This window comes from Cheilinus undulatus, linkage group 14 (genome assembly GCF_018320785.1).
Source record: "Cheilinus undulatus linkage group 14, ASM1832078v1, whole genome shotgun sequence".
Lineage (NCBI taxonomy): Eukaryota > Metazoa > Chordata > Actinopteri > Labriformes > Labridae > Cheilinus > Cheilinus undulatus.
In genome coordinates this window covers 8,485,036-8,510,999 of record NC_054878.1, presented here as the reverse complement: position 1 = coordinate 8,510,999, position 25,964 = coordinate 8,485,036, and the positions used below count along the sequence as shown (strand labels likewise).

Below are 25,964 nucleotides of genomic sequence, written 5' to 3'. Positions count from 1 at the left end.
GCAACTTCTTGCCTACATTAGCATCGGTTTGCCATTCTGCTGCCCATTTTGCAACTCTTCTCTACTTTTGCCACTTGTTGCTGCTTTTCTCCAATTTCTGCAACATCTTTGTGAAGGTGGTTGTCTACTTTACCTGCCTAACGCAGCTTTTTGTTGATTTTTGCTGCATTTAAACCATTTTTACCACCTTCAGCCTTTGTTGCCCGTTTATGCCATTTTTCCCTTTTTGACCTTTTTGCAACTTTTAACCCACTTTGCCACCTTTCACACCGTGTGTGCATTGTTGTCTTTTGGCACTTTTTGCACATTTTTGCCACTTCCTTTTGCCTCCTTACCCCATTTCCTCACTTTTTTGCAACTTTTCACCCATTTTTTGTCTTTTTTGCAATCATTCACTATATTTCCCAAAAAGTGGTCTCACTTTCTTTTATTTTATTTTCTGGCATCATAACATCCATGCACATCATGGCCTAGCTATAAAGTCTGACACTGAAGTCTTAATAGTTCAGTGTGTCCATCCTAACCCTAACATTGTTAACATTACTGATAAAAGGGTCATTCTGTTTTCATAAAATAAGTTTACATTTTGAAAAAGTCTTCATTGTTCTACAGCATAAAAAATGAAATTCTTTGTGTTGTTGCTTTGACAAGACTCATTATTACTTAGGTTAAAAATAAAATATGGTTGTCACAGCCTAACTTTACAATTGAGCATGTTTTTCTGGACCTCTATGGCCCTCAGTTTGGCTGGGCCCCAGAAAGCTCTCCCCTTTATCTCTCCTTATGGGCAGAGTTGATCAGGGCTACATAGGATTTGGATCTTTACCATGTTGTGTCCTGGCCATCCCTAGACAGGATTTAACAAGGATATCTGAATGAAAAACACAATTTTTGGGTATCTTTTCCATAATATCTTGCCATCTGGAGTTTCTACCAACCCACAAGATGTAAATGAAGCCAACTCAGTCTGATTGGCTGTGTAATGAGTAAATAAGGTTTAATTTTATCAGTCAATCAATCTCTATTTAGACAGCACTTTCTATACCAATCAATGCAGCTCAAAGTGCTTTACACACAAACAAAAAACAAAAAAAAAAAAAAAAGAAAAAAATAATGACTCCACCCTACACCATCCAAAACATGTTGGCTGACCCAAAGCTCCTGGGAAGGTTCTCCACTGTTCCAAGTTTTCTCCATTCATGGATAATGGCTCTCACCTTAGTTTGCCAGAGTCCAAAAGACAGAAATGGTTTTGTAAACCTTTCAGACTAATAGATGTTAATGACTTTGTTTCTCATGTGTTCTTGAATTTCTTTAGATGGCGCCATGATGTGTTGCTGTTTTAGATCCTTTTGCCTATTTCCTACCTGTCAGACAGATTCTATTTAGGGAATTTCTTGATTCAGCAGGTCTGGCAGTAATAAGGCCTTGTCCAGCTTGAGAAACCTGAATCCAGAAATCCTTTAAATAGAACCTGTCTAACAAAGTGAAGTGGGGTAAAAAACCTCAAATAGCAACACATCATGGTGCCATCAAAAGAAATTCATGAACAGATGAGAAACAAAGTCATTGACATCTGTCAGTCTGAAAAGGTTAAAAAAACAGTTCTAAGGCCTTAGGACTCAATCAAACCACAGTGAGAGTCATTATCCACAAATGGAGAAAACGTGGAACAGTGGTGAACCTTCCCAGGAGCTTCAGGCCTACCAAAATGACTCCAAGAGCAAATCAACGACTCATCCAAGTCCAGGTCTGAAATGACCCAGAAACAACATCTGAAGACCTGCAGGCCTCACTGGACTCAGTTAAGGTCAGTTTTCATGATTCAGCAGTAAGGAAGAGACTGGGCAAAATGGCATCCATGGGAGATTTCCAAGACCAAAAAGAACACAAAGGCTATATTCATTTTAATCATTAAGAACATTTATAGAATTGGAGTCAAATACCAGCACACATCAACCATCTGCCATGACAGTGTTAAATTTGGCAGGTCAAATGAGGCCAATCAGGTACCAAAATGATGATCGTGGTTTAAAAATTTGTTGTCTGAATGTGTCACTACTTTCAGGACCCAGAAGTAACTGAAGATTCACCTTTTTAAAATAAAAAAATAAATTTTAAAAATGAACGGTTGACACAGCCATGAACAGCACACTCTGGAATTTTTGAAAGTACTTCTCTAAGCAGAAACCACTTCCTGTCTCTCATCTATAGTGAAAAATAATCACACATACCAGTAGAGAACAAAAGTGTGTCTGCATGTGTGTTAGATCACGTAATTTCAAGGACTTACAGCCATCATAAAGGAAGTGAAAATAAAGATAGAGATAACATAAACACTGAAAATGACTGAAGATTAATTCAGTTCAGGCTGGGTCCAGAAGAGTCAACACATTTCTGCCTTGTTCTGCAGGTAACACATTTTATTTATTATATTTCAGCATCAGAAAGATTATTATTAATTACTGTTTTCCATATATTATTCACACAGCCACAGCACATTTCTCACACTGATTCTCTATTTTAATGTCACTGACATGATTTAATCAAGGTGATGAATGTGGTGAAATGAGGTGACTTTGTGTCTGTTTCAGTGATGATTACAGTGATTGTGGTTATAATTAGCTGTGTAAAGACACACAATCTGAAACATTAACCATTATTTGACATTAAAAATCTAAGTGCATTAGTCAGTAAGCTCTGGATCACTAATCACTCTTCTCTTTATCAAAGAAGATTGAAAATGAATATATAAAAAATTAGGATGCTTTTCCCCCCAAGAAAACAGAAATCTAAGATTGATGTCAGCATTCTGAGATTACAGTGAGAAATCTGAGAATTTAAGGTCAATCTCAGAATTCTGAGATTAAAGCCAGAACGCTGAGGAAAAAGTCAGGATTTGAGGATTAAGGTCAGAATTTGAGATTCAAGTCAGATTTTCCAGTTTGACGTCAGAATTTTTAGGAAAAAGTGTCAAAATTCAATATTAACATCAGAATTCTGAGATGAAAGCCAGAATTAGGAAGGAAAAAAAAAATCAGGATTAAAGTAAGAAATCTGACTTTTTTTTCTTTATTTATGAGAAAAAGTCTAAATTCTGGGATCAAGTGAGAATTATGAGATTGAAATGATTGTTGCAGTAATGTTTATACTGATATTCTGTACTTTTTGTATTGATAGTTATCGAGATTTTTTGTTTATTGATGGTTGCTGAGATTTTGTGATACTGATTTTTATTTTTTATAGCTGAAGTGGTTACAAAGCTGACTTGGTTTTAATAATAATAATAATAATAATAATAATAATAATGATGACTAGGGCTGCAAGCAGCACTGGAGGACCCTCACACCTCGGCGACATCAAGGTGTGTTGTAACCACTGGTATATGGGAATAGTTGGGTGGGTTTGCTAACAGCAGTGGGATTCAAAGAAGATAGGACACATTATGTAAAAGGTGCTACGTGCCTCTTAAAGTGGGTGGTGCTACAAAAAAACCATGAGTCAACCATTTAAATATGTAAAGGGTCAGACCCTGATCATAAATCTGAAATGTGAAGCATATCAGGAGTTCCTTAAGACATTTTGACAGAAATCTGATCACACTGAAGAAGATCAAACATAACTGGACCGTAAATGAAAAGAATTAGAGACAAATTATCAATATAAAATAAAATAAATGATATGTAAAGGTTTAACATTTATGAAATATGCAGAGAAATGCACTAAACATTTTCTAAAACTGCAACGTAGAAATATGTCCAGGAAAAATACTGAGAACATTTTGATTGATAATGGAAACGTTGTTACATCAACTTTTAAGGATCAAGAAAAGGCAATCAGTAAATAATTCTTTGCTTGATGGGATAAAATCCTACCTTCATCCCAGACCTACAGATGAACATCTATTACGTGATGGTTCTGTCCATGATAAAGAGCGATATGATGCAGTACTCTCTTTTCAGAATGGAAACTCTCCTCTATTAGACGGGTTACCTGTTGAATTCAATACAACTTTCTCCCCTGAAATTAAGGGGGTTTTATTAGCCTTCTCTGATTGTTATTTGAAAATGGGTCAGTAATACAGGTCCCAAAGAGAAGGGTTAATATCTCTATTTCTAAAACACGATGAAGATGGCCAGGCAAAATATCCTGTCAAATTAAATAATTGGAGATCTCTGACTCTTTTGTGTTGTGATGCTCATATCGTAGTTAAATGTGTTGCTCTTGGACTAAAAAAGGTTATTCAACATTGACTACATTATGATCAAAGGTCGAATTATAGGAGATAATGTTGAAATGTTGTTGAAATTGTTGAATATTATGAACAAAATATTATAACCATTTTGATTTTCGTTGATTTCAGAAAGGTCATGATGCAATAAAATGAAATAAATAAAATTTATGCAATAAAATAAATGCTTTAATTTTGGTTATTGTTTCATCATATGGATTCATGTATTATACCACAGTTCTTTGCAAGGCAAGGCATTCCCCTGTCAATTAATTGTATTCTCCTTATAACAGAAATATTGGCCACAAAAATAAGAAACAACATAAATACGAAAGGTTAAGAAATGAATGAATTCAAGTCTAAAGCCTCATTTTATACTGGTGGTGCTAACTGCCATCTAACATCTTATTCTCTCTGGATGGATACTCCTATTTCTGATTATAATGGTGTAGCCAATATAATCAGAAATGAAGACAAATTATGATAAGTGTTGCATTTTTAGGTCTTTAAAGGCTAAAAACTTTTAAAGATGTCAGGCTCCTATTAAAGACACTGTAAATTGAAAATAAATTTGTATATAGGTTTGTTAAATGACAGTCACTTTGTTATGAACCTCTGAATCAAATTTCAGTCAAATTAAACATCTCTAAGTTCATCAAATTAGGCTCCAAAATCATGAAAAATTAGGCAGTAAAATCTGCTCCAGGATGGTGTGGGTGTGTCTGTTGAATGACCTGAAGCCACGCCCACTCAGGGGAAATAAGGTCCTCTCAGAATTAAAAAAAAAAAAATGCTACAATCTGAATGTTGACCTTATGATCAGAGGACAGCTGTGGAATTAAATTTGTGTCAGAAAATTCAAACAAAGCTTTTTTTAGTATCAAACAAAAATTAGCATTTGAGAACAAAAAAAAATGTGATCCAAGCAAAAAAAAAAAAAAAAAAGAATTAAAAAAAGTTTACATCAAGAGAACAAAATAGCAATCAAATTATTAGTCTTTAAATTCTGAACATCTATTTTTTGTTTACAGTTCCTGTTTTTCTCTCTCAGTGATCAGACTTTTGCTCTTGCTTCTCAGTTTTGCGTTTGCGCTGCCTGATCCTTTGTTTGCTTCTTGAGTTTTTGCCAAGTGGCAACCTCCGGTCCTAAAAAATGAAGCCAATGCGGAAGTGCAAAAAATTGCTATACCGTGACTGTCCACTTGAGGCTGGCTGCAGGAAAAGTTCCGTCTGCACACATGTTAAACAGCCGGTTTTGGGAGACAAAATAAACTGGTTTACAGCCTGGTTCAAAACACCAAACGTGTCTCGTTAGCTAGTGTCTGATTGTGCTCCCACTCTACGGGGGGTGAATGTTTTTGTACCACGATCGTTTGGATTAATTTAGGATAAACCTCACTTCACGGTGATCGGTGCGTCTCATTTGATTGACAGATTGCTCAGCAGGCAGAGGCTCCGTTCCTGTCAACCAGAATGCTAGTTAGCAGGCTGACGGGACGTCGCGCTTAGTGGGCGGGCCGTTACGTTGATCTAAAGTTCGGTTGAGACCGCAATTTCAATATGGAAGCATCCACGGATTGGCTTCAAAAGCTGTTTTACTCCGCCTATTGTAAGCAGATGACTGACGTCACACGGGGTTTGTCCAGTTCTTTCTACAGTCTATGGTTTTTGCTCTCAGTTCTGACACAAAAGTCACGTGTGGGCGGGCTTTTCTTGGGTGTATCCCTATTGGCCAGTGAGTTTTTGAGTGATGGCTCAGTCTCTCCAGATGCTCCGGAAGTTGTTGTTCAGCTCACGTCTGGGAAATTAAAGGATACCAGCGGACTATTGTTTTTCCATCAGTTTGACTGAATCATCGATGCTTTTTAAAATCTAACTATTGATTAAACAGGTTATTTGTCAGTGCAGTGGTAGATGTTGTGTTGTTTCGTACGCATACATGTTTTATTGATTTTTCCTGCCACTCCAGGTGTAGTCTTCGGTTTGCACGTAAACTACACCTACGTTGTCAGCTTGTCCATTGGCTCAGCAGTATTGTAGATGACTTTCACTCAGGGTAGCAGGATTCATGTTCCCGCTATTTTATAATTATTAGTCCCTGTATGGGACCCAAAACACACTGCCAAAACAACAAAGGTCATCAGGGGCAAGAAGTGGAAGGTTTTAGACTAGCCATGTCAATCTCCAGACTTAAAGGAATAATTTACCGGTAGAGATATTGGCTTGTGATAATTCTACAATGTCTACACAGTGTAAAGATGAAAAAAAATCAGGAATCGGTGCTTTATAGCCTGAGATATTCCATGACAAAGGTCAGTTCAGCCAAAGGATTCATATACTCTAACACCCAGAATGCACTGGGCTCATTGCCTTCCAAGGCTGCTTCCAGGCAGTTTCCTATTGGATTGATGTGGCCAGCGCTGCAGGTGGGTAGTTGAATGTAAACATAAACAGGTGTCCATGTGCAGACCTGTCAAAGAAGGAAACGGTGCCTAGACAGTCTGTTTGTTGTAACCGGAGACCTTGGACTAATGTAGATCTAATTTAGGATAAATAAAAGCTACAAGCCTCTGATCTCATACATGTTTCTCAATATGTGTATTTTATGATTCTGAAGCTTATTTAAAATAAATTAATAAAAATCAAAAGCACTTAATCTGTCACTGCTGTCATAAAAACCACAGCTCATATATGTTGCAGCAAAGCTGATACTTCTAAAGTACAATTAGGCTATAATGTACAGTGCTTAACAAATTTATTAGACCACCTGTCATATTTTCAAACTGAATTCACCTTTTTATACCCAAATTTGAGCGGCTCACTGGGCTTCTCTGAGAAGTCAGAAATTAATCAAGCATAACATTCAACCACGAAAACTAATTTATCTGTTCAGGAATGCAAGTAAATAACCATAATCTGACATATTAATCAAGAAATATTTATGTGCTTTATTATTTTTTTCAGTTTTTTGGTACATCAGTAAATTAGAAAATTCATGGATAACAATAATAATTGTATTTTAGCATGAAAAATATCATTTGGGTTAAAGAGCTTCTTCATATTGGTGTATTAACCATTGCAGAAACATAAAAAATGATTTTGATAATTACAAATGCTGTTAATTTAGGGCAGCTGTGGCATAAACCTTACTTTGGGTGGTGGTCTAATAAATTTGTTAAGCACTGTATGTTTATTTATAGGAACTATGTGAAGAACATAGAGAAAGAAGAGTGACAGGTGATGTACGAGAAATAAAGAGAAATCCTAATTTTAATGAAGAGAGGATAGTGAGGAGTTTTTTTTGTGTTATTTTCTTTTTTTGGGGTGGGGGTGGGGTGCGAAGACACGATATATGCATTGACTCCAGACAATCTAAAACAATCCATTTGACAAGTCCTGCCTATTTAAAACAACATCTAATACTTTACACATCACCATACCCTCTCAGACAACAACTTCTTTGTTTTGCGTTCCCTTCACCAAAAAGGAAATTGGTAGACGAGCATTTAAATTCAAAGCCCCCTCTGACTGGAATAACTTACCCATTGCCATAAGAACAATTAACTCACTGAGTCTGTTCAAGAAATCATTATTCACTTACCTCAAAACTCCAGGTTTCTGCTTCTAATGGAAATGTCTTCTTATCACAATATCATACTTTCTCTAGTCACTCTGGCATATCTATTGTTATCACTGTTTCAAATATTGCTATGCTTTAGTCCTTTTTATTGATAATAACTTAGCTTTTGCTTGACTCCTTCTAAAATCCACACCAAAAGGCACAATGTTCTTTTGTCTTTGTATGTAAGTATAGTGGAAAAAGGGATTGATGTATGGGGGTCGTTATTTGAGAACCTTTGTCACATGTATGTTTATGTAAATGTGTTGCTTTTCTATGTTCTGTGTTGGACATCCTCTAAAATGAGATGTTTCATCTCAAGGGGCTATCCAGTAATAAAGTTACTTAATATGACCCATAAAAACTACAGGCTATAACCAGTGGTCAACATACAAATGTAGAAAAGTCCTCACCAACTAAACTATAATGTAGACTTATCAAACCTGTCCACGGTGAGACGTTGTTTACTCTATCAGCAGTGCAGACTCACATAGATGCAGATCATTGAGGTCCAGAAAATATTAATACTAGTTTCTGATCATTTATGTTATGTCTCATACAAACACCAGACTATAAACAGGAGTGTAACAGAAGTGTAAAGTTCAGACTAATTCCTTATGTCTAAAGAGACAGAGGGAGAAGAGGAGCATGAATAAAAATGTTTCATCTCTTTCACTGTTTTTAATTAGGTCAATAATATGGACACAAATATAACATCCTGGAAGGTTAAACATTATTTTTTTCTGTTAAAATGGATTTTAGCGGGAGCGCAGATGGTTGACTGGCTTATGGCGCTACCCATGTACGCGGGTGGCCTGGGTTCAAATCCTGCCTGTGGCCCTTCACCGTATGTCTCTCCCCACTCCTTCCCCTGTTTCCAAATCTATCCACTGTCCCTCCTCTATCGAATAAAGGCATGAAAAGGCCCATAAATAAATCTTAAAAAAAAAACAATTTTAGCTCATTGTCCATTTAAACAGGAGAGGTGAAACAACGATAAAAAAGATGATGTGTGGTCTGTGATGCATAATTAAATCTGAATTCCCACAACCATATCACAACTGAAAGCACCTCTACACAGGTCAGACGAAAAGGGTTATTACATTGTTTACATTTAAGCCTTTTATTTAGAATTGAAGTGTGATTTAATTTAGGCTGATTTTCAGTGCTAACGTACACTAGTAATAGTGAAAAATTGTGATATTTTTGACAGTTAAAGTGATGTTATCATTTCTTTTTCCATTGCTGATGTCTCTTTCTTGTTATCTCTTTAGTTTGGGGACAAGGAATAGAAGACAGAATATTGGTTTGGACGAACTGAGGTAAATATAACAGATCTCTCATGACACTGACAGTGATATATTATCTTTCTTATATAACTAATATGACTATATTACAGTGCCAAATAAGAGTATTCTACTGTTTAATCTTACAGACCACTGATGGACATCACTGCAGCGTGCAGAGCAATGAAGACAAGATATTAAAGTAGGTTGTTCTTTAAAACAGAAATGATTTCTGTGGATAGATTGAGAGAAATCTTGTTTTTTAACAGTCATGCATAAAATCATGTTTATTGAGTCTCACATGAACATGTTTTGCATTATCATGTTTGAATATGTTGTGTCTTCCACTTTTAATAGTGAAATTTTAATTAAACAAAAAAAAATAAAATCAACAATAACTCAAAGATCATTTTTTCAACAGAGCTTTTACTATTCGGAGACAATTTTATCGTGCAAAAACAAAGTGGGCCAAGCTTTTTATTTATTTTTTAATTCAAAATATAAAAACAAATTTGAACAAATTCATTACTACTTAGCTTAAAAGCTTTGAACATTTATACTTAATTTAAAAAGATGAACATTTTGATCCTTCGCCTTCAGATAGGAAGTGGGTGTAACTCTCATAGGAAACATCCAATTTCATTCTAACTTTATACATATGATCAGGATCTGCCGTTTTCAGATTTAAATGTTAATTTCATGGTTTTGCTATAGCACCCCCTTCTGTAAGACGCCAGTAGCACCTGGAAAATAAAATATCTGGTCTTTTTTAAATTTTACATGATAGTCCTTCCCTCATCACTTCATCATATCAGCATCCATCTTTGGCACTCTGCCTCCTACTGTTGAGAGGTCGTACCACATACACAGAGTACACTGTCCTCATTTTTAATTTTTTTTTTTTTTATTTAAAGACATTTGTGGGAGGATATACATTGGCTGTTTTCAAATTTGCCTGCTATACTAGCAGTGTGTACTGATTGCACAAAATGTAGTATGCAGTATGCAAACAAATGCAAAAGTTGCAGTATGCCAAAAATACCTGGATGACATACTGATTTGAGAAAATTTCACAGTATGCATCAGACCAGTCTGCTTCGCCTACTGTTACCCACAATGCAAAGTGCCAGGTCAGAGTTCGTAATAGCGGAGAGCGGCGGAACTTTAACCAGAGGGGCTGATGGTTACATAAATTGCCATTACCTTTTAGCGTTACCTTTTCCAAAATGTACTGTAGCGAAATACGTTGTAATAGGGTAACTGTTGTTTTGGTTTTGCCATTACAGCTTGTAACAGCTGGAAAGGTGCTGTCAAGTGTGTCCTTTCACTGCACTATACATGCTAAGCTAAAAACAATGGCTATAAAAATCCCCCAAAAATCAAATAAAAACACTTCATAGATTTTTTTCTGTACTTAAATGGATGGAAAGCACTGTAGCGTCCTTTAATATTGACCAGGGTATGACGTACTTCTGTGTCCCGGAAACCAGCTAAACCAGGCCAAGCATACTACACAATAACATCCGACTGGCAGTCATACTGAATGCTACTGTCGTATGCAGTGCACAATACATACTGCATTTGGCAAGAGTATGCAGTAGGCCTATTCAAAAACAGCCATGGTCTCTACCACGCTGCAACACATGGCCTTTTTTTTTTTTTTTTTGCCCTCTGTTGGAAACAATAGTTACTTTTTAGGGGATTTTTTGTCCTCATTCCTACCTGGTTGGTCTGATCTTTCTCAAAGTTGTTTTTGAACAATCCTAACATCTTGGACATTGTGCCATTCCAGGCCTCACAGACCTGCCTTTAACCCTGTTGCCTTAGACCCCTCAAATGACAAAAAACAGGAGTAGTTTTTCACAAGCATGACCCTTGTTGGTCACGCTTACAAACCATATGGTTTTAATAAATGGGCCATTTTCATTATTACATATCAATAATTCCTCAGTTTGACTACTCCAGAGATTGTATATCTGAACCATAGCCTCCTAGGAACTTAATCAGACTGACTTCACATTTGTTATGCAGTTTCTAAACAACATGAAGATCTCACATTATGCTGTGCGCCTACTGTCCATCAGTGGGCGGGGCCACAAACTGGGGCCACACTTGGTCTACTGTATTGTAGTGAGCAAACACTATTATTCATGACAAAGCTGCTTGATTCTGCTTTATATACATAATTCTGTTTTCTTTAAAATTCTTATGCAAGACCATGGTTTCGTATGAAACCACACAATATGTAAATATGTTGTAACATCACCCCCTAATGACAACAGGTCAGCCATTTCTTCACTCCTCTCATTTTGTTGAGCATGTCAAGCTCAGATTTGGGTGGAAAGTATGGAGTAGTGAGAGTGTCAAATTACAAAAATAAATCTATAAAAGAATAAGCAAATAAAAGTGGAAATATAAAGACGAATAAATAAAATAAAAAATAAATAATGCTGCTATATAAAGCAATATTAATCAAAAAATGATTCCATAAAAGAAAAGGCGCCTCAGCATCAGGCCAGAATCCGCACATCCGTGGATGGGAGTAGATGACAGGTAGAGGGAGTCTTCACCAGTGGAAAAAGAGTCATCACGCTGTCGCCATTTGTGCTGTAGGTGCAGGTTCAGCTCCACATTGGGCAGAGCCAGGTGACTCTGAGGTCTCTAATTTCAGAGTTTTTCTGGTAGCCACAGCAGAACTTTAGCTATTCATTCCGCTTTTTATGTTGGGATTCTTTTGCTCATGGGACTGCAGAGCGATTTTCTATTTTAAGGGCAGATGACGGAACTATCGGCGTGATGTCAGAGCAAATGATCAAAATATTAAAATGAAAGTGTAATGTGAACTGTAACGGATTGAAATGAATATTTCGTCAGGCCAATCGTTTTGATCACACACTGAAGCAAATTTTCAAGTCCTATATGTTTCCTGGCCAGGTAATAAGAAATAAATGTTTAGGATATTGCAAGATTCGAACTCAGGACTAAAAGAGTGAAAGTCCGCAATACTACCACTCAGCCACTTGATCAACACATCTACTATGAGCGGAGTAACGTGATGTAGATGTCAACATTGGTTGGTGCCGTTCAGCTCCGTGCAAGACCGACAATCTTTATCGTCCCCTGTTATTTATATAAATATAAATGTTACAGACCACTCCATTGGTCTTATTGCTAACATCACCCGGCTCATACAGCGTCATAATGGGGATTTCTGTTAAATACAACACATAAACTCCTGTCTTGTAGAGATGGCAATTCAACCACCGCTGTGACACAATTTTGTAGATAAGGAAGTCATAATTTTATTCACTCTTTCAATGAAAATATGAATAATAACAATTGCGGTATAATACCATAACACTTCTCCTTCCACACTGACGTTATATAGAGCCCTTACTAAGTCTTAACTGCTGCCTCCTGTGTGATGCCGATGTGATGAAAAAGGCAGCCTTGCCTGTGAGCCTGCGCTGAGGGCAACAGACCCAGCCTCTACGCTTACAGATCTCAGTACACGCTTACGGATCTGAGTACAAATCGTGCGCGGTACAAGTGTTGCAAAAGTCACGTGTGTATGACAGCCAATTGAGAGGCAGATTCTGAACCAAAATTAACTACATCCACAATTACATATTGGTCTACATATTTGCAGATTAGTGCACGCATTTGTGGATCATTGTACAAATTTGCAAAACTTTGCACACATTTGCAAATCTTTACACGCATTTGTGGATTTGTGCACGCATTTGCAGATCCGTACACACATTTGTGGATTTGTGTGCAGATCTTTGTACGCATTTGCAAATACTTTTGCAACAATCATAGCTCCATACCAGGGAGTTTTTGAGTGATGGCTCAGTCACTCCAGATGCTCCGGAAGTTGTTGTTCAGGGAAATTTAAGTAAACCAGTGCACTGTTGTTTTTGCATCAGTTTGACTGAACCATTGATGCTTTATTAAATCTAACTATTGATTAAACAGCTTCATTTGTCAGTGCAGTCGTAGATTTTGTATTGTTTCGTACACATATATATCGATTTTTTTCGGCCACTTCAGCTGTCATTTTGGCTTTGTACGTACATTATGCTGACATCACCAGCTTGTCTATTAATGGTAATATAGACGTCTGTCCCTCGGGAGACTTGGGTTCGCGTCTCTGTTGTTTTATAAAAATAGATGTCTGTATGGGTTTTTTTTAAAAGATTTTCTGGAATAAAAAAATGTTAAATAAGTAGTGAATTCCTAAGAGTTTGTACTTTAGCTAACAGTCTGAGCCCCTTTTTTAGCCCCGGCAGATAACCGGGTGTGTGTACAGGGGTGTTCAGATCTTTTTTCTTTTTACTGTAATGTAACCTTTGCTAGATACAGTATTTTATGTTTTGTCTGATATTTGCTTAGCTTACAGTGTTATGCACACTACTGTAGTAACATGAACATGGGACATGGTTTGTTGTGATTCTCCATGCTGACATGTTGACTGATTTGGGTAAATGGAGAGAATTAAATTATATTGTCATCAGTCTGCAGCATTGGTCTTGTGTCGTGTTTGGTGAATTTATTGTATATTTGCACTTTCTCTGTGTACTTCACTTACAGTACTCTAATCACTGAGAAGAAGAATTGCTAAAAGTGTTTTAGGTTAGCAACAGCATTGTGTATATGGTTCAAACAGAATTAAGTAATATGAAACGTGTGTGTTACATATGGTAACAAAATATGTTTTTTATAAATTAGTGTATAGTTTTTAAAAATGTGTTTCATTTTGCAAAGGATCTGAGGTGTTCTGCTACTTGTGTGTGTGGTTGTGTGAACTGTGTGTAGTGTTTTGACAAAATAAGACCTGTTTTCAAAATCGCGTTCAAGCAATTGAAAAAAACTGTAAAAAGATACCATACTGACATCAATAATTATAAAACAACCAGGACGCAAATCCTGGTCTCCCAAGTGACAGACATCTATATTAACACTGAGCTAATGGACAAGCTGGTGATGTCAGCGTAATTTCCGTGCAGAGCGAAAACAACCTGAAGTGGCCGGAAAAATCGCTAAAACATGTATGTGTACGAAACAACACAACATCTATGACTACACTGACAAATAAAGCTGTTTAATCAATAGTTAGATTTAATAAAGCATCAATGATTCAGTCAAACTGATGCAAAAACGATAGTCTGCTGGTTTACTTAAATTTCCCAGACGTGAGCTGAACAACAACTTCTGGAGCATCTGGAGTGACTGAGCCGTCACTCAAAAACTCGCTGGTCAATAGGGATAAGCCTCAGAAAAGCCCGCCCACATGTGACATTTGTGTCAAAATGCAAGCCGAGCCCCTCTCGCGATTTCCGCTTGAGGAAATTGTCTAGTTATTATTATTATGCTGACATCATACATTGAAATACCACATGTTTTTGTATTTCAGGAGGACTGATCATACTGTTGGTCATACCTGAAAAATGGGGAATCGACAACCACGCAATTGTAACACATGTAACCGTGTGTTACCTCCATACAGAAGATACCCTGTATACAGACCAGGACTATACCTTGGACTATATAGCAATATTCCAATTTACCAGTGCTCATATTGTGTTTATACGCAAATCAGAGATCAGGAGGAGCAGAGGAGACAAGAAGAGGAGAGGAGACAAGAGGAAAGGAGACAAGAGGAGGAGAGGAGGAGACAAGAAGAGGAGAGAAGGAAACAAGAGGAGGAGAGACAGAGGAGAAGAGGTGAAGAACTGAATTAAAGACTGTCAGAGTCACTCAGACGAGCCACAGAGCAGCGAGAGAACGAGCAAAGAAGCGTCTTGTCAGAAGAGTCCAAGAGAGACATTCTGAAAGTGACTATGGATGAGTTTCAAGTGACCAATGAATCTGAAAGTGACAGCGATGAGCTCCTAGAGATCCTGTCTGCAAAGACTAACATTTCACTTCAGAGTCTGAGTCTGAGTCAGCTGTCAGCTGATGATCTGGCCAAGATCCTGTCGGCCATGAACACACTCCTGTTTGATGAATGGATGAGTGCGCCCCATTCCTTCAGCACTCTGCAGCACACTCATGTGTTCATCACAGAGCTGTGCGTGCTGTCTCTGCAGACATCTCTGGGTGTTTCTCTGCAGAGCATCTCTGAGCATGCTCAGTACCTGGTAGGCTCCATCAGCCAATCAGCATGTGACGTTTGTGAGAGTTTCCTGCTGAGCCAGGCCCTGTACCTGACCCTGATGCACTTCTTCAGTGAGCGCTCTGATTGTGACGTGGTGCTCATGGCCAAGCGATGGGCTGAAGAGGAGCTTTCCTCTGAGCAAATCTTCATCATAGAATTCTTCAGTATTCTTTTATCATCGCTGCAGAAAACAGTGGAGAGAGCCTCTGTGTTTATTTTGAAGATGGAAATCCAGACCTTGAAGCTACTTTTATCAAAGCTCACAAATATTAATGTCAGAGAAACCCACTCAGAGCTCACCCAGAGGCTCTTTGGACTCGTTCAAACAAACCAGTGGACCCCGGTGGAGGCGATGACTCTGCTCACAGCGCTGTCACAGAAATACACAGAGGATGAACCAATAAGTAAAGTCCTTATGTTAGTCCAGGTGTATGAGCTTCCTCCTGAGTGGACAGATGAGTCTGGACGCTCCCTCATCCATGCTCTGGACTCTGCTGACCCCAGCAGTTTTTATGAGAACTTACAGAAGACCCTCAGAAGGGAAGATGAGTGCAGTCTAAGTACAGCTTTAGCAGAATTAAAGATGTTATGAAGCCTGGATGATGCAGTCACTGAAAAGATTGAAAGAATCACCACTGGAGTCCTGAAATATCAGGAAAATACAGCTAAAGATTCACCAGTCAGTGATGATCCCTCTATAGGTGTAACCTCTGATGCAGACGACGTACAGAAGTCTCTGTGTCAGTACTGCAGAGCAGTCGTCCACACCAAAGCCTGGTGGCCTACAGTCAAGATGATGCTGCACTGGTGTGCACTGATGCTGACTGAGAACAGTGAAGAATTAGATCCAGCTGGTTTGGAGGCAGATGCGTGTGTCATAGCCATGTTTGCAGCCCAACAAGCGCTCAAGAGAAACAAAGTTGACATTGTGCTGAGCTCTGAGGGTAACCCAAAGGAGAGAGCTGAGGAGTGGTCTGACTTCTACAAGTACCTTGGATTGACTGTCGACATAAATGCAAAGGAAACTAAAGAATCAGACAGAGACGCCTATGAAGCCGACATTTTGTTCGGAACGATCCCTGACTTTGTCTCAGATTATGTTCAGCAGGGAATAGAGGCAATGGAAACTGGGAATACCAGGCAGAGTCGTCAATTCATCTTTGAAGGAAAGAATTTCAGTTCTCAGACCAAACTGGAAACTTCAAAGCTTAATGACTGTGATTCCCTGCATTTCGCTGCAGAGGTCCTGCAAAGTCTCATGGGTAAATTCCACAGTGAAGACAAAGAACTCAGATACAGACTCATGAAGTCTCTTTTTCAGGTGCTTCACTCCAACATGACCAAAGATGAAGCCTTTGACAGCAAAATCCTCCGTGTGTTACAGAAGTTTACCAGAAAAGAAGCATCTCCCACTGAGGTCTTCATTCTGACCTCTCTGGAGAATCTCCTGCAAAACATTACCGCAGAAACAGAAAGTGAGGACAACAGAGCATCTCCTGCAGGAAGATGGTGTCTGGAGATTTTATTTTCTTCTGTGGAGCAACTCAAACCTTCAACAACATTAGTAGAACTCCTTCAGATGGTAACAGACCTTGAAGCACAGAGACTGTGGTCAGCAGCAGAGTCTGTAAACCTCCTTGCAGCATTGGTCGACCATCATCATGATGAAGACTGCATTCACATCAAGAAGATTCTACATTTAATGGCAGTATATCAGGTATCTTCACAGTGGATGGATGACAATGATCAGTCTCTCTTGGTGCTTGTGGACAAATACAAGACCAAAGATCTGATTAAACATTTTAAGAAGAGCCTCAGAGATGAGAAAGTCAAAAGCATTGACACTGTCTTTGATGAACTACGGAAGATGAAAGACATTGATGACCAAACACTGAGTAAATCACACAGCATTGTAACTCATGTCAGAAGCCTGATCAGCACAGGTGAAATCAAAAAGCACACTGATGTAGAGAAAGCTCGAACCCTGAGTCACAGCAGAGAAACAGAGGACCTTCAGCAGGTCCTGGCAGTCTTATGCAATGCTGTACACCACTCCACTGGTCAGCCACACAAGGATGGAGAGGGGTGGTGGCCCAGAGACACTCAGATGATCAGCTGGTGTCTCTTGGCTCTGTCTGATACTGGGAGGCTGCTGGAAATGGGCACTGGAGAGGGAAAGTCTTGTGTGATAGCCATGTTTGCAGCGCTGCGTGTGCTGCGGGGTGAAAAAGTAGACATTGTGTCCAGCTCTTCTGTGTTATGCCAAAGAGATGCAGAAGAATGGAACAACTTCTACAAATACTTTAAAATGACAGCTGACACAAACACCAATAAAATGGAAGACTCTTGTAGAAGAGAATGCTACCAGAAAGATGTGGTCTATGGAACCATTGAAGCCTTTGCTGCAGATCACCTTCGCCAAATATTTGAGATGAAGGAAGTGAGGCCTGATCGCCAATATCAGTGCATCATAATCGATGAAGTGGACTCACTGCTGCTCGATCAAGGAGTACAGCTGACATACTTGGCCAGCCCCATGGTCTCCATGCAGCACCTTAACGTCATCCTGGCCCTCATCTGGGGCCATGTCAGCCAGTTCGGCTTCCTTTCTGCAGGGCAACGAACATTTGTTCGAAGTCCTCCTGCTTCATTCTTCAAGGCCATCTTTGACTCCATAGACACAGAAGGCACTGAAATCAAAGATCCAATGGACATTCTGGGGATTGCTGAAGAAACCGGCACCGTACAAGAAGGATTTACAGAGGAAATCTATCAAGTTAAGAATGATGAACTTCTACAGAAACTCAAGACTGTGAGTCAGGATGCCATGGTGGATTTTTTCCAAGAACTTGAGGACTATGTCCCCTATGGTTTCACTGTTTACACTTTGGATGATCAGGGATCGCTCTGTCTGAGAAAACAAAGTCCGTACAACAACCAGGACATTCCAGAGCTTACGTTTCTTGTATTGGATGATGGCTTGTGCTGTACTCTCTATGATTCAGAGGAAGATCTCATCAAGCCCATTGCAGACATAGTCTTACAGAAGGTTCAGTTCACCCCATGTGAGAACGACAACAAAAAAATCAACATTCCTGGATTCTTGAGAAATCTGATTGAGAAGAAAGTGCCTGTGTGGGTTCAGAACGCCTGTCTGGCAATGCAGCTGAGGGAAGGACGGGAGTACGTCATTCAAGACAACAGTGTCTGCCCTGTTGATTTCAGATCCACGGGCATCATAGAACTGAACAAGAAGTGGGGTGATGGTCTGCAGCAGTTTGTAGAGATAAAACACAAAATCAAACTGAGCACAATTTCAGTCGTGACAAATTATGTTTCTAACATCTCCTTCTTTGAAATGTACCATGGGAAAATATATGGAACAACTGGGACTCTTGGGAGCAAAGCTGACATTCTGTTTTTGCAGGAGCTTTATCCAAGTCTCTCTGCCTGCAAAATGCCACCATTCAACAGAAAGAAGTTATTTGAGCTCAAAGGAACGCTGACAACCTCAGCTGAAGAATGGAAATCTGAAATAAAGCGTGTGGTACTGGATCAGACTTCCCCAAACTCAAACAGAGAGGGAAGAGCAGCCCTGGTGATCTGTGAAACCATCAACAAAGCCAACGAAATCTATGAAGAGCTGAAAAGCAGCATTCAGGGTAAAATCATTCTCTACTGCCGCAGTGATAAGGACAGCTTGAGCAGAATAGATACCGAGCTGAACCCTGGGGATGTCATTGTTGCCACAAACCTTGCTGGGCGTGGTACGGACATCAAAGTGTCCAAAATGGTGCACAACAATGGGGGATTATTTGTGATACTCTCCTTCCTCTCCGATAACACAAGAGTGGAACTCCAGGCGTTTGGTCGCACGGCACGCAAAGGTAAACCTGGATCTGCTCAGATCATCATGTGCACTGAATACCAGCAGCAGTCTCTTAGGACGGCGTCCTCTCTGGAGGAAGCTAAGGAAACAAGGGATCAATATGCAGGAGAAAAGATCAATCACATGATGAAAGACATCACAGAGTTGAGGCTGAGGGAGGAGCTGTTTTCAGACTACTGTGGAACTCTTCGAGAAATTCATGCGAGCACAGATGACAATGAGAAAAAGGCAGTTGTTGCCATCATGAATGAGTTCTGGGGGATATGGCTGCAGATTAAATCTGAAGACATTGACAACTTGAAAAGAAATGATTTGAAATCAAGTTTGAAAGCTGATCTGTCATGGGCAAGAAGTCAGTGTCAAAGTCAAACTTCACCGTCCTTAAGCTTTTATCACTACATCAAGTTTGGGAATGTTGCCCTGAATAAACAACAATGGGAGGTTAGCTGCAGGCTCTTTGAAAAAGCCATGGACCAAGATAAAAGCTGGGCAGCGATAGCTTTCTACAGTCATGCATTCTGCACTATAAAGCAGAAGAAAGAAGACTACCTCAGTAAGGCCAGACAAGACCTCGAGAAGGCAAAGGAGTCTCTGATCTATCTCAATGAAGAACTCATAGTCTGTCTGCAGATGGTAAAAATGTCTCCTCCATTGACCAAGAATGAAACCAGCCTTGAAAAGCAGTTACTAACCAAACAAAAGATGTTGAATATCTGGGAGGAAAACATCAATGAGGCCATCAAAAACCTGGATGAAATTAAAGCAGAGGGGCGAGATGCAGTCGCCAAAAAATCAACTATTTCCTCTCTGGTGCCCAAAGATGAAGAAGACTCCCTAGAGGAAGCCAGCAACCTCTTCAGACAAGGTCTGCAGTATGTGTTTTTTGTTGAGAAGCCTTGCGTCCCATGGGGAGCTCTGGCCGTGTTTTTTATTGGAATTGTACAGATCATTGGAGGTGCTCTGGTTACTGCATTTACATTTGGTACATTAGCTCTAGTCGGCATGGGACTTACCACAGGGAATATCAGACTACATCTCTGGCATAGAATCCATGGTGACAGGAGAATTCAGCTGGAAATCATGGGCAATCAAAAAAGCCATTTCCATTGGTGTGTCCCTCCTTGGGTTTGGTATCGGGAAGCTGATTTCAAAGGACTTCAAAGCTTGTAAAATGCTCTTGAAAGGATTTGGGAAAGAGCTTAAATCTATGCCGAAGTTTCTGACAGCACAAGCTAAAGAGGGCCTCAGTACTGTCGCAAAAACAAACATGAAAAATGCAGCAAAATTAACAGTGAAAAAAATGGCTGAGGAGCTCATAACCTATGGACTAGGGAAGGCAGAGGAGGAACTACTTAAACAAATATTAGCTGCCATTGAAAATAATGTCAACAAGGGGATTGCTGATGATGTAAAATCCAACTTAGAAAAAGGAGAGCTGGGTTTATTAGTTGACAGCATCATCCTCTCACATGTTGATGAAGAGCAACTTCAGGATCTTCTGAGGGACAAAGACAGGAAGACCAAACTGCTGAACATTTTCACTGAACTGAGTAAGAATGCAGTCCAGCCATTCTATGCAGACCTCAGCCTGCAGAACAAGCTGAACTCCTCCTTCCATGGAGTGATTGACAAAGCCCTGGAAGAATTAGCTGAGGAAGAAGTCAAAGGAAAAGCAACGGGATTTCTGACTTCCATCAAATTGGTCCATATGGGGGCACTAGCAGCAGAAGCTACTGCAGCAGTGCTCAGCCTTTCCAGCAAGTTCTTCCAAAATCTTCAGGAACAGCTGACGACATTCAAAAAGGACCATTTGTCAGAGGAGAAGCTGAAGCATCAATCTCCTCAGGACACTGAGATGCTGAAAGAATTCAAGCAGGAGTTAGCTGACACCATCAGCAATTTAATGGCTGCTGCTTTGGTGGAAGTTTTCCACCAGAAGTTCTCCAGTCATTTGGTTTCTTGGATGCAAAGCAAAGCACATGGTGTCATTACCCAACATGTAAGATCTGGTCTAAAGACTGACCGTACAGAGGAATTACTCAGAGCTGGTCAGAATAACAGCTATATCAAACACATGCCTGTCGACCAAGATCTTAAGCGTCACCCTGCAAAAGAAGCAAGTGAATCATTGAAGACACATGCTGAGAAGATCAAGGATGCCAACACTCCAGGAAACATTCTGGACATCAGAGTCCTGTCAGAAACCACTGGCACTAAGGTTGTACTCCTCACTGAGAACAGCCAGGGCAAGCTGACCAAAATGCAACAAGTACACCCAAACACCAACCCTGCCAGTCAAGAAGTCACACTGATTTACAGACCAAAGAGTGTCAAGTACCCAGATGGCCATTATGATGTGCTCATTAATAACCACACAGTCAGCATCAACAGTAAAGACAAGAGCTGCCTTTTTCATGCTCTGGCACGAGGCATGAACCCAGACGCCAGCGAAGTAGAGATCTCAAAGAAAGCAGACGACCTGCGACACAGTGAGGCCGACACTCTCCTTAAAGAACCGGACAAATGGGAGCCCTTCGTCAAGAGGAAGGAGTGGACTGACGCTATCAGAGGAGGAGACTGGTACATGGCAGAGGGAGCTATGTCCAACACTGAGAAAGAAACCCTTCGAAGAGAGGTTGGAAAAGTAGAACTATACAGCACCTGGAAACAACACGCACAAAATAATCCAGGATTGGGACAGCTCATCAATGCAGACCACCAGCCACCAGTGAGTTGTATCTTGAACATAGAACAGTCCAACCAAAGCGAGTTAGCCAAAGCCATGCTTAAAGTGGCAACAGGCTCATCTAATCCGGACAAAAACGCGATTGATGAAGCAAAGAAATATCATGGCCTTAAACTTCCAACTGTTTATGTGCCAGCAGAGATACATCGTGATTTTCTCAGCACAACATCACCAAAATTCAGAGAGTTCTTAATTGAATCCATACAACAAAATGATGTGGTGGGCACCTTCTAACTGATCATTCTTGGTTCAGTGCCGAGATTCTGGCTGAAAATCAAGGGGAACTTAAACCAACATGCAAAAAGGATAGGTCCACAAAGTCTGTCTGTGTTTGAAGATAGATTTGGACCTCAATGCCGAAAGATGGTTGAGTTCTGGTTCCCACTGCTGAATGGAGTCATGACAAAATCACATCGGAAAAAAATCATTAAATGGATCAATAAGAGGGGCTACAAGAACTCGAGCAACAAGTACAGGAAAGAGCTCCTCAGCTACCTGTCAACAGAAGGTAATACAGTGGATAATGACTAACAGAGTACATGCACAGCTTGATGCTAAGAGAAAATGCAGTTAAAGGCTAATGAATTAGCACAATAATTTTAATCAAGAAACAATTTTTACTTGCCATGCTTAAACAATATCATCTGCACTCAAACTTACAGATATATTATTCTTAAAGGGATATTTCAGTAATTTTGAAGTTGGGTTCTTTCAGGTAGTGGTTCTCATCATGGGGGAGACAGTGAAGGGGGTTTGCAAGATGTCTCCAAAAACAAAGAAACAACTAAAAATAGTTTTTAAATGTTTTCAAACTGTATATGTTACCAATATTTCTGACAATTTATGCATACAAATAGTTAAAAAAACTAAACAAAACACTACAACATTTGGTGGGATTTATGCTGAATCAAAGGGATTTTTAAATCTGTAGAGTAAGGGTGACTCCCATTTCTTACGCTTTGCCCTTTCCCTTCATCTTCCCCTTGCTCTTAAGAGTCCTGGTTTATACATGTACATACTGAAAATACAATAAACTCCCATCCCTTGTAGTTATAGATTGAAAACATCAGTAAACACAATTGTCGTATTTTCTATAATCAGTGACAGAAATGTTTACATTTATGCGCCTCCTTTTACATCATTTTTAAAACCAATGCTTGTGCACTGTTGCCTCTGTTTACCCATTACTGCCACTATTAACCCATTTCCAACACTGTTTACACTCATTTTAGCTAAATTTTACAAAATGATTCCCCATGTTTTGCCAGTTGAACAGATTTCTGACGATGCAGCAAATTGTGACTCTTCCTTGCTGAGACATACAGCGTCTCAGATGAACGGTGTGTGAGAGTGGCCGTCAGAGATGTACGGTCTGCAGTCAGACCCCTTTCAAACTTTATAAAAATTAATGAAACATATTTTAGTGCTGTAACTGTTTTTTGAGGAGTGGATGGTTTAATGCCTGTAATCATAAGGAAAATATGTAACTGCCTTGCAAGTTCTTGAAACATTATCAGAACAGATAGATGTTGGATGAAGTGCCTCAAAATATGAACTTTCCAGTGTTTGTGTTCTATATTGTTCCTCGCCATGATCCTTTTGTCATCTGTCATGTGTGAGAGCAGTCAGGTGTCACTTTCTGCTCATTAAAGCTTTGAATCTTGATTCATGATAGAGAATACTGCTGTGACGGTGACCATCAACTACTTTTCACAATGCACTGAAGAATCAGTGAGTTTCAGTGCAGGATATAACAATGCCCATTCAGAATTCAGACAGCACTACAAAACAGCTGTTTGGCTGTATTATAACATTGTGCGTTATGAAGCTAATGGGGTGTGATATGAGGCACAGCTATTCTCTTGAAATGATATAGAGGTGACACATAACCCTCTCCTCATAGATCTATGGGAGCGTCTCTATCAAATGTAACCTCACAGCTAAAAACATAAAGTTGCGCTTGTATTCTGTGTTCTTGTATTTTCAGTTTAAGACTAAAGTGTTGTTTCTTGTTTTTTTTTTTTGTTTTTTTTTTTTGCAGAACCGGTGATGAAACGGAAACATCGAGGAGATAAATGGAGTAATATTAAGACACACATGACAAGATATGCGACGAATTGCCTAAAGCTAATAAAAGATGATGATGATGCATTGCAATTCCCCGAAGGGAAATTCAATGTAGATGATGATGATGATGAAGATGATGAAGATATAGATCAGAGGTAGGCAACTGGTGGCCCGCAGGCCAAAATTGGCCTGCCGCCAATAATACCTGGCCCACTAGATAACATTGATTAAAAAAATGATTAAAATATATATATATATATATATATATATATATGTGTGTGTGTGCAAAACCAACAATTCCACAGATTTCAGAACAGTAATTCAAAAGTCGTGACAAAATATGATAAAATAAAATAAAGCAGCATCTGCTTGACTTCAGACACACACTGGCTTGAGGTAGGAACTTAATTGGCACATGTGCGCTCTGAGAAAAAGGAGAAAAAAAAAGAAAAATCACTCTGTGTGCCACTGTAACAGACAAACTGCAAAATCTATTTCACTGAATTAAAGCAAATAACAAGCTTGGCTCAGTGATCAAATACATAGTAAAAGCCTGTAGCAAATTCATTGATTTTAAATTAATAACTTTATTTAATTACGTTTTAGTACAATTATAATAGTATAGATGAGAAAAAAGGTATCTTTTTTTAGTAGGAAAGACAGGTCTTGCCTGATGAAGATGTAATTTTGACCCGCCATTGAGTTGGTCAGAAAAAAATTTGGCCCGAGGCTAAACGTAGTTGTCGACCCCGATATGGATGATATAATAATAGATGATAATGATATAGATGAAGAAAAATCTATGCTTTTAAGCTCACAGGGATTGTGTTTATCATCATTTTTCAAAATTATGGGATATATTTCTTGGTAATTGTTGAGATTAAGCACTGATTGTAATAGAAGTAAGGGGTGGAAATTAAAGCACTTGGTGATGAGTACAAAAAAAAAAAATCTGCTTATGAAACAGGAATCATTCCCTTCCAGCTACATGGGAGAGTTGAATGTCTTATTTTACATATTGCTGGTTTTGGGTCAAAACCTCTTATCTCTAAAATCACTTCTTTTAAGGGAATTTAAAAAAAAAGTTTTATCTTCCAAATAGTTTAACATTAAAAGGTCATAGTCAGAGTCTTTTTGACACTTCTTTTGCTTTAAATGTGTTAAACCCAGTGACAGAGTTTAAGAGTGACGAATAGTACTGATTTATGAAAAAAATAAAATGACATGAAAAAATGAGATATGAGGTTTTGGTCTTCTGTCAGTGATGTATTTCTTTCCATTTTTTCCCCCAAAAATTCATGACTTGTAGCCTATCTTAGAATAAATAACAACCAAATTTCACTGTTAATGTAACCCTAAAAAAGATTCACGTTCTCTTAATCTCCTTATTGTGTGTCTGAATAAATCATTTAAAAAGTTCAGGTGGACTCTCTCATTATTAATATTACATTAATTTGCATTATATTACTATTAATCGATAAGGGCTGTCCTATTTCCCTCCCTTTCCTCTGGTCTGACCGTGACTTCATTTGGATTTAAACAAGCTCTGAGACTGAGTGGCAGCAGATTAGAGAACAGTGGCAGCAACAGGATTTAAAGGGATACTTCAACATTTTGGCAAATTTCTCCATTGTCATAATTCTTATAGTCTTAGTAAAAGGTTCCCTACCTTTAGTTGTCGGTGCAATATATTTTTTAGATCGGCGCTGCTGAGTTCAGACCTGCTGTGCCAACTCAATGTAAGCAGACGGTATTTTGGCTTTCCCTCATCAAACTCATTAAATACATGATCCAGTAACTCCAAAACGCTCTCGTGGACAAGTTGTGGCCTGTACATTCACCATGCTATGCTGTCTGTGGCAGCAGCAGGGCTCCAAAAAGAACTCGAGAAAGCCGTTCACATATTGGCTGTTTTTCTGTAACTCAAACCTGCCATATTTAAACACAAAGTGGAGCATGCCTGACG

General features: G+C 39.1%; 1 protein-coding gene and 1 long non-coding RNA gene across 2 annotated transcripts; both read left to right on the top strand.

Moving 5' to 3' along the window:
* Positions 1–2,351: 2,351 nt before the first annotated feature.
* LOC121521074 lies at positions 2,352–14,781 on the top strand. The gene is made up of 4 exons (XR_005992823.1): positions 2,352–2,413; positions 9,125–9,172; positions 9,286–9,338; positions 14,553–14,781. It is a non-coding gene; the product is annotated as an uncharacterized LOC121521074 (long non-coding RNA).
* A 5,611-nt stretch (positions 14,782–20,392) lies between these two features.
* LOC121521073 lies at positions 20,393–25,417 on the top strand. Its single transcript, XM_041804796.1, has 2 exons — positions 20,393–22,439; positions 23,973–25,417. The coding sequence occupies exon 1, from the start codon at positions 20,393–20,395 to the stop codon at positions 22,163–22,165; it is 1,773 nt and encodes a 590-aa protein (XP_041660730.1). The 3' UTR covers positions 22,166–22,439; positions 23,973–25,417.
* Positions 25,418–25,964: the final 547 nt, after the last annotated feature.

Excerpts from the sequence above, each read along its gene's own strand:
- LOC121521073 (XM_041804796.1), top strand. The coding sequence starts at position 20,393 with ATGCCGAAGTTTCTGACAGCACAAGCTAAAGAGGGCCTCAGTACTGTC.